Genomic DNA, 12,544 nt, shown 5'->3' with positions numbered 1-12,544 from the left:
CGGTCCGGCGCTCAGGAGCCGGGGCACTTGCGGTCTGGCCGCACAGCGGCCCGCGAGCCACCGGGTAGGGCCCCTAGGGGGGCCCCCCGACGCCCGCCCACGGCCCGGCCCCCCCCCGCCCCCCGCGCGGGGGCGGGTGGGCCGCGCGGCCCAGGTGAGGCGGTCCGGCTGCGGCCACGCCCGCCGACTTCCTGGTTCGCGGAAGGTGCAGGCAGCGCGAGGGGGCGGCGGGGGCGGCGGCCGCGCGGTCACCCGGGCGTGGGGGCGGGGCGGGCTCAGCTCCACCGCCGGGCCGCGGCCGCCAGGCTCTGAGCGGCCGTTCCCGCGGCGGCCGGCGGGGCGGGGCGGCCCCCGCGACATGCAGCCATGGACTGCAGGACCAAGTGAGTGCGGGCGGCGGGTGGCGGCCCCTCCTCGGTCCCCCGACCCCGGGCCCCAGGACCCCTGGGTCCCCGGACGGCCTAGGCCGCGGAGCCTGCGGGCGGCGGGGCCGCGCGGCCCGGCGCGGAGGCCTGGGCGCCGGCGCGGCCGCTGCGGGTCCTGGGCCGCGGGTCGGACGTGACAGCCGGGCGCCCGCGCCGCGCCGGGCCGCGCGGTGCGGGTGTGCGGTGTCTTCCCGGCGCGGTCCCAGGTCCTTCTTTTTACGCCTCTTCTTAGGACCTGAAAGGGGCCCCCGTGTGCGGTGATACGGCCGCTGGTCCCTGCCAGAGGGTCTCGGGGGCTGGGTGGGCGGTGGTGGTGTTTTGATGTGTTGGCTCCGGTACCCACCAGGGGAGGCTTTTCTTCAGGAGTCGGATTAGGCAGAAAGCTATTTGTGTTAAGTGTGGTGGTTTTCTTTTGGGTACCTTAGAGGCATGAGTTTTATATTTTGCTACAGAAACTTAGTTTGCAAAGAATTCCATCTTTCTTCTCTTCCCCCGCCCCCCTTAACCCTCCCTTCCTTCGAGTTTAAAATCGTGAATATCGTGTATATTTCTTTTAGCGTGAAAGGCCTTTAAAATTTCCCAGTATAGTGGAATCGATATTTACTATTTACACTTGAGAGATCCTAAAGACTATTACGAAAATAGGAAAATCGTGTGATTTAGAATTGTTTTCTTCGCTGTTTGATATCTTGCGGGGGGGGGGGGGGTGGGTTGCTAGGTGCATGACGTGAAAAGTGTACCTTTTGACCTGAATCGGATTAGGAGGGAGGGTCACCTGACTGAGGGTACAGATTGATTATTCCCATTGAAGCAACTGAATCGTGGGAGGGCTGAGGAAACTTACATTTGCAAATAAATTTATGTGGGTTGTCGCTTCCTATGTTTCTTGTAATAAATTTTAAAAAAATCGAGTGTTTATTTAGAAGCCAAAGCTACCATTAGTTTCTTGAAGGAAGTGCATATTAAAAACAGCCAATGTACACAAAGACACTAAGGTCTCCTTAGCAGGAATAAGTGAAATATATTAACACTTTGATCACATGGACTTTGTGGTATCAGACTTTGACCTTTTATCTTCTGGCAGAAAGAGATTAAAACAGAACTAAGTTAAAAAAAGAACCCAGAACTATGTTTTTAAAACAGATGTCTCAATAGGTTTCAATTTGCTTTTTGAAATAAAGCAGAGACTATGTTGAATGTATGAGCAGTTAGTGAAGATGCGGATAACTTTTGAATGAAGCAAAGCCTCACTGTTCTTAGTGGTAAAATCCAAGTATTGAGGCAGATGTCCAATTTCCCCAAAGATAATTGACATAAAATAAGGCTTTTTTTGGTTGGTCTTGGAGGCTATGTATAGTTTGGTACTTTAAACATGCTTATGTGCTGTAATTATTATATCTCAAGAAAAGTATATGCGAAGTATTGCATTTAAGGAACATTATCAATGTGTCATGTTGCTCTAGAACCTGGCAGGTGGAACTAGGTGTTCATTTACACCTGTATTGCAAGTGCTTTGAAGAAAGCTGGAGAACCTGCTGTCAAGCTCTGCTGGCGGGGAAAGGTAGAGACACTTAGGAACGTACTGGCTTTGATTCAATAAGATAAAGGCAATGCTTTATATTTATACAGCACTTAATACTTTACAAAGTACTTCCATGTGTATTATTTGATTTGTAATCCTCACCATTATTCTTTGAAGCGAACAAGGTACTTTATAGGTAAGAAAACAGGCTCAGGGGTTAAATGTTTTGCCCCAGGACTCCAGACTCCTAAGCCTCAGGGTTCTTAAGTTGCTGAACTAGGAAAACCCTTTACTTCTTCTACGCTGTGGTCATATAGTTATATGGAGCATACTGAGACAAGAACGAGATTAATTTTTAGAGTTAAGAAAATATAAACTTTGTAATAGGAAATAAAAATAACAAAGTTCTTTTTCTTTTAGGGAAAATCCAGAAAGAACCTTTGACTTGGTATTGAAAGTGAAATGTCATGCCTCTGAAGATGAAGGTACGTGTGTTTGCTAATTCAAAACAAGCCCTAATGTTGTAGACGACCAGAACGTGGTGGCATCAGGATAATACTGAATTAAATGTGTATTCTGTGTCTAGTGTCTCAAGTTCTGGTAGTAAAATAGATGCTAAGTCTTTGCCACGAGGTGGTAGCAATCCAGAATGTTATCTGTGCAGCATAAATTTCAGGTGTATGTAAAGGCCATGTAACTTACAACTTAACTTTACCATTGGTTGATGAAGTTATTGTTAGTTTTGGTGGAAGGGCACGCCTTTTCATTTTTCATTTGTTTTTGAAAATTCAGCTCCTTTTTTAAATGCTAGCAAAAAATTTCTCGCCTGTACAAATGGGAGCTGCACCAGTTCCCTTCTAATGTTTCCCAAATGCAGAATGTGGACTGAGTACCCCCTCCATGGGGTTCACTCCGGGAGCCTAGGACTTTCAGGGGGAGGTAAACAATCACGGGACATTACTTGGAAGGGTTTCAGCTGTCAGTTCTATGTAATTTCCTGAAAAGACAAGAACACTTTAGGATCATGAATTTTGGTCAGTTTCCCCCCTACTTTTTTCCTCTGTGTGTGTGTGTGTGTGTGTGTGTTGGGTGGTGGAAAAGAGTAAGGGACGTCTCTTCTTGCTCATTTCCTTCGTATTGTGCCCTCATGCGATATGCTTTCATGGATATCTCCAGTGTATGATTTCACTGCCAGTGTACTTAGACCCCAGACAGCTTGATGATTCAGTGTGGAATTTCTGTCCAGACTAGTTGTCCACTCTTAAGCCTTGGTGGAAAGTCTCTTGACACTCTTAGCTCCTGAAACCGGCCAGCAGTTATATGCTCCTAAGCAATTTGTAACTGCACACCTTAAAATAGAGGAACCTAACCCAGCTGTGGTGAAGTGGGCCTAGCTAATTTTAGGTGGGAAGTCAGACACCTTACTGGCTCTGCCAGCCCTGCCTGCTGCACTTAGGCCCATGTGAGTTGCAGCTGTGGTCAGGTTTTTCCCCAGGCGGGGACTGATCCTAGGTTGTACGTGAGCTTTCTCCGATTAAAAAGGTAATCTTTTGTCGTCCTATAGGTATTAACATTGGTCTGTTTACGTTCCTTCCAGGCCCAAGTAAGTTCTCTTTGAAGACTCCAATGGATACGTTATTATTATTATTTTTTAGCTCCCATTTAAATCTGTTCTTCTAGTATATTTGATATGAATAAATCTTCACAGTACCTACCATAACATCAGCTAAGGTGTGTGAAGTAGTGCTGACCTGATGTGTTTGTAAAACAGGCTAAATTCCTTTGGCAAACATGGCTTCTCTGTAATTTTAAATGCATGCTAATGTGATCTTGAGGAAAGCATGGCCCTACCTTATGGAACACCCGATCCGTGCATGTGTGAGAGGGATTCGGACTTTCCATGCAGACTCCTGCGCGGTTTACTCCTGACTTCCACCCTCTGCCTTTTTCCATGTTTCAGGAACTGGTCCTTTCAGTTGGTATCTTTTACTTGTGCCCTTCTTTTATTACCTTCTTGCTTTTTTGCTGTTGTTATTGTTAAATCGCTACTCATCAGAAACATCTTCATTTGTATTTTAACCATTTATCCAGCATGATGAAGTTGGGAATATAATAAATGGTTAAAATAAGCACTTTGGCTTCTCTGTAGGTTGCAATTAATCCATTCTACCCACGTATTCCATTAAAATGGCTCATTGGCAGCAAATTCAAAAGATTTTTTAAAAAGCTAAATTCAGCTATGTAAAAAGCATCAACAACTGTTCTTTTTTGATTGTGACTTAAATTTATGAATACAGCTAACATTTTAGGGCCTAACAAGTTATCCTTTTTGTGCTCTAAAAAGTGATGCTACTCTATAACTGAAATTTTATGTCAAGTTGAGAATTCGATGTTTCTAAATTTTTTTTGTTAGTTTTCTACTATATTGATAAATATTGAAGGGCAAAATGTCCAGAAATTATTAAAATACGTTATTGGAATATTCTTCTTTAACTGTCAATGGAACCTATTTATCTAATGAGTCTCATATACATATCAATTTGTTTAAAGTAGAATACTTTTTTTTGGCTAACATTTACGTGAACATGGATGATATTCTTATGTAGTAATGGACCTATAAAACAAAATGTGTAAATTAGGATGTTTTAGGGTACAGATATAAAACCAATTTAAATAATAAGGAAACTTGATATTTCATACGAGAGGAAGTTTAGAAATAGGTCACCAGAGATCTAGGTTCTTTCTGCATCTGGGCTCTGCCATCCACAGCAATGGTGTCACTGGGAGGCTTAGGTTCCTTGTGGTGATAGAATGGCTGTCAGATAAGTCGGACCTCTGCTTTCTTGTTTTTAACTCTGGGGATGACAGACGTCGGCTTTTCATGGTGCTCTGTTTAGCGCCAGAAAGTTTCTTTCCGCAAATCCCCCAGAACATTGGGTCCCAGTGGCCCAAGTTGGCCTGGGCCTGACCAGTCCTAAAATAGTCATTGGAGGGGTGAATGGCAATACTGTCATGATTGATTTACTAGACAACTAGCAGGGAACAGAAGTCGGGAAATCAGTTTAAATGCTCTTGGCCTTTCTCAGAACACTGGTTTATTTTTTATTATTATTATTATTTTTTTGGCGGTACGCGGGCCTTTCACTGTTGTGGCCTCTCCCGTTGCGGAGCACAGGCTCAGCGGCCATGGCTCACGGGCCCAGCCGCTCCGCAGCATGTGGGATCCTCCCAGACCGGGGCACGAACCCGTGTCCCCTGCATCGGCAGGCGGACTCCCAACCCCTGCGCCACCAGGGAAGCCCCCTGGTTTATTTTTTGAATGAATTATTTATTTCTCAGAATATTGGTGTAGTTTTTTGATGACTCTCTGTTTGATCCAGTAGAAAATATGATGCTCAGGGTAAACTTGGTTTATGCTAAGACTGGTCATGTTACATTAAGATATTTGGCATGTTTCTTGTTTACTTATTAATAGAGACGTTTTAACTTATTTATCCCAAGTAAATTACATCATAAATATCTTCAGAGACAGACTGTCATCAACTGAGTTTGAGTTAGCGATTGGCAGTGGCACTGCTGAGCTGTAACTTGGTACATCCGGCTCTGGTGAGGGGATCATCATCATCTCATCTGTTGCTGTTTGGACTTGTTTCAAAGGCATTATATTGATTTTTTTTTTTTTTTTTGAAAAGGACAGATTTTAGAGCACATGTGAAGGGCCCCACAGCTTTAAACATGGCTGTGAGTGCGGTTGGTAGTGTTTCCTAGCACGCCCCCTTTGTGTTAGTGGACGGGGTTCTGGTGGTGTCCGCCCGGCTGGCTGGGGCGTGTTCTCGTGGATGTTTTCCTGGCAGGACGACTTCCCTGGTAGCTTCTGCTCCAGCTCTCCGAGAGTGAGGTGCCAACATCTAGGTCTTAACGCTCTTCCTGTTGGGTTTCCAGATGGATGGCTGGCGCCCCTTTTCTCCTCTTTGCTGTCTGTCTTCTTCCCAGCCATCAGGGAAGATCAGCCAGCAGGGTGGCCTCCCTCCGATTCTAATAACAGAACTTATTGTAACCCGGCTGCCCCTGCTTTCCCCAGAGTGATTCAGGGAAGTGAAAGGTAACCCTTGCTCAGTAGAAGATGGGAGAGGCCGTCTCTTGGGGTTTTCCTTCCAGGCAGTGGCCTTGGCGCTCCGCTTTCTCTTTCGTATTGTTGGCAGTGCCCCCCCCCCCCCCCCCCAGCAGCAGCCCCTACTTGTGTAGCGCTTTGTGCCACACACAGTTCTGGGTACTTTACAGAAATGCTGAGGTAGGAAATGAAGAAAACTTGCCCAAAGCAGTCTGGCTCCAGAGTCTGTATTTTAACCTATTGCCTTTTAATAGGTTTGATATATGCATGTATATTTTAAACCTGCTGCCTGTTACCTCTCAGTGTGCAGTAACTTCGCATCAGGAAATACTAGAGGATAAAATGTATGCGGTTCAGGTATTTTTCTTAAAACAGGAATACAGTGTTTTCCTGGAAATTAATGAATGAAGTATAATTCCACATAAAATAACTAGTGAGCTTTTTCCTTGTAGTGTTGATTCTGGCGCTACTCGTTTTAGGATTTCCATCTCCGTATTTAGTGACTCTTTGATCTAACAGTTTTACTTATTAGTAGTGTTCAGCACATCTTTTATCAAGTCTTGTCTTCTTTATCCCTTTCTCTTTAGCTAGAATAATTTCTCTTAGGAACAAATCCCTCCTTGCTACTGACTTTCCACTTTTATCAGCCTGTCCAGCCCAGTGTCAGATTATGCATCCTTCTGATCTCTAGCTTATGTGAACAGTGTAACTGCCTCTTTTTTCTTAAATCAGAACCTTAGGCCAAAGAATCCTGCCTTAGTCTTTGTCCCCCATGCCCTGCAAATGAAAGGTACTTCTAAACTCACTTTTGCATTGGATGCGTTTTCATCTATAGGGATACTGTTTACACAGGTTCACACCATTTTGCTTCTTCCTGTGTTTTAGCACTTACTGTGTTCTTCTAGATATGTCTAGTATAGTAATATAGAGACATGTAGATAGAGCACAGCGTCTGCTTGCCCTGCTTCACGGAAGCTCTTCAAGGACAGGCCCACGACATAGTAACTGTAAGTATCCTTAAGGAACAGTTTAGCGCAGTAACTGGTGTGTTTAGTGAATAGTTACAGAGTGAATAACAGAAGTTGGACGGAGCATAGTGCCTGACCATTGGTCGGATGAATTCACAGAGGCTGCCCTTATGGACGCGATCCTCAGTGTGTGCTGGTGGACAGTAGCAGGGACATTAGCGACCTGTGACTGCCTGTGCCTTGGGCGGGGCTGTTTGGGGTTCCTGTGCTCAACACCCCTCCCCCATTCAGGACCCACCTCTGCCCGGCTCCCTCCCCTCACGTCACAGGATTTACTGGGACACGTGCTGTGTTTGTGCGTTTGTGGAGGCCGCCCTAAAGCCCGTTGACACCCCTCCACACATGCCAAAACCCCACGAAAACCTTAACAATTGGAAAGTAGAACTTCGATGAGTCATATGTACGATAAAATGGTCTAGGAGACTTTACAAATTGCCGAAAGTGGAAAAAATTCTGTGAGTAAAACGCGGTTCCCCTGCTTTTGCTCGCGCTTTGTGTTCGTTAAGGAACTCTGAGTCCCTCTCAGCCCACGTGCTCTAGGATAAATTAGAGTAATCTTGAGTGAAAGTTTTAACTGTATATCCTACATTGTAGAAGAAAGCAAAACTTATTTTCTCATAGTTGCTAACCAGGGGCAAAGTTTAATGTGGTTCTTGAGGAGCATATCTTTGAGTTACACCATTTGCGTTTTACGTCGAAAATATTGAGAACAGCTGTACTTTTCTGTTTGGCTCTGAGCATTACCTCCTTCACGCAGCTGCCTGCAGGGGAAAAAGCAAGTCACATTTCAGGGTTCAATATTTGTTGATTGTTACTTTGATAGGGATGCTGCAGAATTTATATTTTGGTAGTTTGACTGTAACTTGTCTCATTAGGTGCTTTTATTTCTTCACATGCTCTTTAATTTGGCTGCTTTGGTCCAAGGTGCCCTCTTGATTCTCCAGGTGAGTGACCCCACCGTTCCATTGGAGGCGAGGCAGCTCCTCCAGGCGCTGTGCGCTCAGGCTGCTGTTTGGCCACTGCTGTGTTGCACGGTGCCATGAGTGTGTTCAGGTTTTTTCTTGAACTTCCTTGTTCTCTTGACTTTCAAGGTAATATGTTTCCGGTATACTTTTGATAATATTCCCTCATTTGGAGAGAATATTGAGATTATGATCAAATAATATCCCTCTTTCTTTTCCTCCAAATTTTACTTTTCTACTTGCAAGTTAGAGGACAGTAATTTACCTTTTAAAATATACAATTTCAAAGTGCATATACAGTATTAGCAGTAGCATTTTTGGAGTACTTTAAACAAGCAGCCATGGAATTATTTTAGATAACAATGAAAATCAAAGGGATTAAGGGTGAAATGTGTTGTCAATCAATTCCAAAAGAATCCTTCTTCTGTAGAAATAGGTTTTAATATTTAACATTCAAAAACTCTTCCCACTTTCAAACTCTTAGGCTTAATGCTAAAGGGATATTATGGAAACTAGGAGAGTTTAAAAAAAATTTTTTTTTTCGAGCTAGAAAGCCTTCAAGACAGCTTTAATAAACTCCTGAGATGCTGTGATGGTCTTGTACGGTTAGGTTAAATGGTTTTCCTGCTGTATTTATCTTGGGCACAGCTAGGCTCTTAGTTTACATAAATTAAGGATGTTAATTTATTCCAGGTGGTGGTTTGATTTTTATCTATGGAAAAGGGTGTGTTGTTTTGCATTTCTGTGGTAGGTCAGTCCTCAGGCCTGGTTGGGGAACTTGCCAGAGATGCTCCTGAATTGATTTTCTAGAGGCGTTTAGGAGGTTAGTAGCGCCTGGGGTCTTAGGGCACACTGCAGAAGAGAACAGTAGAATTGTAGAACTGGAAGTTTCCTTAAAGAGCATCCGGTATAGCCCATTAGAGGGGAACCGCGTTGACACGTTTTCTGACTCCTGGAGCCCCTCTGGTCCCAGCACGCAGGTGCGTTGTCATCATGCTGCCCGGTGACCACACAGAGACCCAGATAGAGCATCACACAGGCCTCCCCCACCCCTCGCACCTGGCTTTGAAATTACCCCTCTGTTCACCACTTTGCAAATCACAATTTCTTTAAGTAGGTGGTGTTGCTTAATGTATTTATCTGATTAAAGTAATTCACAGTGAGGTGTGAACAACTGGTAGACAGCCCTCAGGGGAGCATTTTAATTTTAAAGAAAGCCTTGTACACTTGAATTAATTAGAAAGATGCAACTTTCTATAGTGGAAAGATCTCTGAACTGAGAATCAAGTGCACCTCTGTCAGTTACTGGTTAGGTTACTCATTTTCCCCCATTTATATAGATACTCTGTTTGTAATTTGTGATTAACAGCTTTAATATGAGTGTAAGTATATTTAGAATGTCCAGTGAATTTCATTAAGACTTTTTTTTTTTGGTTTATAAGTTCTCAGTTAATGAAATAAAGTTATAGCATCATGGTTACAGAGCCTTATTTACCAATTCATTTTCTCTGATTAGGCTTGCAGTTAGACGTATTACAGAAACAAATAAAAACTATGTATCTAATTTATACAATGTGTCAGTAAGTGTGCCAAGAGCCTACAAATCCTATTTATCTTCACTACAACCATATGAAGTGGGGACTGTTATCATTTTCATAAAGATGAGGAAATGGAATCTCAGAAAGGTTAAATAATGTGCCCAAGTCACACAGCTGTAAGAGGTGGGACTGTGATTTGAATCTGTTTTTCTGATTCTAGAACCATTATGCCGTGCTGCCTTTAAAATAATCATCTTTTTCTAATAGCAAGGACTTTTTTTACAGCAATTTTAGAAAACCATCCTTTTAGACAATCCCTAATTCTAGGCTTGACCAGAGTTGTTGTGATATTATATGAAAAATTTTAACAAACGTCAGTCAAAAGATGAAAAAGGGAAGAAAAGTATAAACGACATAGGAAATATTCAGTCCCCTTTCATTCACTCAGTGAGTGTTTCTGAGTGGCAGTTATATGTCAGACACAGATGCAAAGCAGTTGAGAAGGTGACATTCTCGGAGAGAGTGTGTCAGTTCCAAATCAGTGACTAATCATGTTGCAGGGGCTGTGGCCGGGCTCGCGGCACCTCACTCTGCTCTGGGTCATGGGGTCCATGGTGGTGGTGGGGGGTCCTGACGGGATGTAGGGAGAGACAGATGTCTTGTCAGCTCTCAGCTGGGCACCAGGCGGTTATCTCTTTCCAAAGTTAGTTGTTGTACTTCGTCTTCAGAATCTTGTGTGAATAATTAAGAGTAAAGAATATATTGCTTTTGGTGTAAATATTTCGAACTAAGGAAGATGATTAAGAAGGACTCTCTCTGCTACAGTGTGACCTGCCTTGGCAGGGGATTGTTGGGCTTACTCAGAGCCTAACACAGTGTCTGACCCAAAATATCTGTTCAGTGAGTATTTGCTCAATTGCTGAAGCACTATTTTTAAGGTACTGAGATGGCTTTTAAGGAAAAGGAATGAAAATTATGAAGGCTGTTGAAGGGTACTGCTATTAAAATCTTTTCTTTTTAAAAAATATAACAACTTTATCAAACAGGTGGAATTTGTGAAAGTGAAGCTACAGAAGTAGAAGGTATAAAAAGAAGTTGCTGAGTAATGATCCTTTTGATATTTGCCTCATGGCAGTTATATTGTATATTGAACTTGGTCTTTACCGTCCTGACTATGTGAACACTGGATTTTAGGTTTCTGAGGACGAGCATCTCTTTGGATCTCTTGTAGATTTTTGGAAGGTGTCATCTGTATGGATGATGTTCAGTAGTGACTTAAGTTATACTCTATTATTAAGTGCAATTAGTAAAAGGTTGTGCTGTATTTCCAATACCTATTTTAGATTTCTTAAATCTTTTAAAAAACTTTAATGTGTAGAACTTTGAAAGGCTATAGATTTTTATTACCACAAGCAGTAGGTGCTTTATTTAATTTTTTTTTTTTTTTTTTTTTTTTAAGTAGAACTGTTGGGAAACCACAAACTCTGTAACTTAGTAGGCAGAACTGGTAAAGATCAGATAGAGCCTTTTCCTCTTTCAGTTCCGTCTTATCATTTGAATCTGAAAATAAAGCATAGAACTAACAGTTTAGTACATCTGATGGTCTTCTGCAAATGTGTAAGCATCCAGAAATTAGTCATTTCAAAAATAATTTTGTCTTGGCTTGGTAGCAGAGATGCACCAGCATAAAGATATGTTTAGTGTTCACATTTATCATTAATGAACATTAAGCAGTCCTTTAAAATTTTGTAACCTGAGTAATTGTAAAATTTAGACTTCTTATTCATTCTGATAAAAGATTGTTTGAAACAGCATGAATTTGTCCAGAAAACATTGGTTGAAATGAAACACAAATAAGTTCAGAAGTGTGTTAATGTCCTCAAGGTCTGCACCTTAAAAAATACATGGAGGGCCTCCCTGGTGGCGCAGTGGTTGGGAGTCCGCCTGCCGATGCGGGGGACACGGGTTCGTGCCCCGATCCCGGAGGATCCCACATGCCGCGGAGCGGCTGGGCCCGCGAGCCATGGCCGCGGAGCCTGTGTGTCCGGAGCCTGTGCTCCGCAACGGGAGAGGCCGCAGCAGTGAGAGGCCCGCGTACAGCAAAAAAAAAAAAAAAAAAAAAAAAATACATGGAAGTGGTTCAGGAAAGATTCTGAAGTGGCTTTTTTTTTTTTTTTTGCGATTCCAGTGTATTTTGGATATGATATTTGGAAGAGGAAGTCATGTAATATTTGGGGAATTTTTTTCAAGATCTTGGTCATTGTTAGTCTTTTATATACATTAAAATGGTATTTTGTATTTAATGATTATAAGCAATTCATGAGCTTACTTTCAGAAAATACTGCTTTATCTATTTTTATTTTGTTCTTATCACCTCGGAGGGCATGAGAACTAACTTTTGGAGTTGTCGTTGTGCTGTGCCATGTGTGATTTTGGTGATGAATATCTGCAGAATAACCATTGTGATAGTAAGGGGCAACACAGTTTCCTCAAGATTATGTGTTGGTTGTGTTTACTCTGTACAGGTTTTGACATGGTACAAAAGACATAGTAAGCTAAGAATTGTTATGTACAAAGATACTAGTTTCCAAGTTTTCAGCGGTTACTGTTGTGTTTGTTCATAACAGTGTTTACTCTAAAAAGTGGAAATATTAAAATGGAATATGACTTGCAAGCCAGGATCTTAATTTGTAAATATTTATTTCATTCTTATCTCGATAGTTGAAGACATAAATGAATCTCCAGTATAACGCTTTTCATGTGGCATTGTTCTGCATTTGGTTTTTGAGGCTGATGTAGCTGTCCAGAATTCTTTATGTAGCCATTATAAAATCCATTCGCTTATAGTTTACTCAGTTTGGGAATTCATATAATCTCTTGGTAATTTTTTTTTTTTCGGTACGCGGGCCTCTCACTGTTGTGGCCTCTCCCGTTGCGGAGCACAGGCTCTGGACGCGT

At 42.7% G+C, this 12,544-nt stretch overlaps 1 protein-coding gene across 3 annotated transcripts in view; it reads left to right on the top strand.

The window, feature by feature from the left end:
* Positions 1–299: 299 nt before the first annotated feature.
* Positions 300–12,544, top strand: part of DENND1B (DENN domain containing 1B) — a 266,602-nt gene continuing 254,357 nt past the window's right edge. For all 3 annotated transcript variants that reach the window (XM_060091461.1, XM_060091462.1, XM_060091460.1), the window contains exons 1-2: positions 300–383; positions 2,368–2,432. In XM_060091461.1, coding sequence (XP_059947444.1) covers positions 367–383; positions 2,368–2,432 — 82 coding nt within the window. In that variant the 5' untranslated portion in view covers positions 300–366. The remainder of the gene's footprint in view (positions 384–2,367; positions 2,433–12,544) is intronic.

Source organism: Mesoplodon densirostris, chromosome 2 (genome assembly GCF_025265405.1).
Source record: "Mesoplodon densirostris isolate mMesDen1 chromosome 2, mMesDen1 primary haplotype, whole genome shotgun sequence".
Taxonomy (NCBI): Eukaryota; Metazoa; Chordata; class Mammalia; order Artiodactyla; family Ziphiidae; genus Mesoplodon; species Mesoplodon densirostris.
The sequence above is the reverse complement of the archived record's forward strand: the minus strand, read 5'-3'. Positions and strand labels throughout refer to the sequence as shown.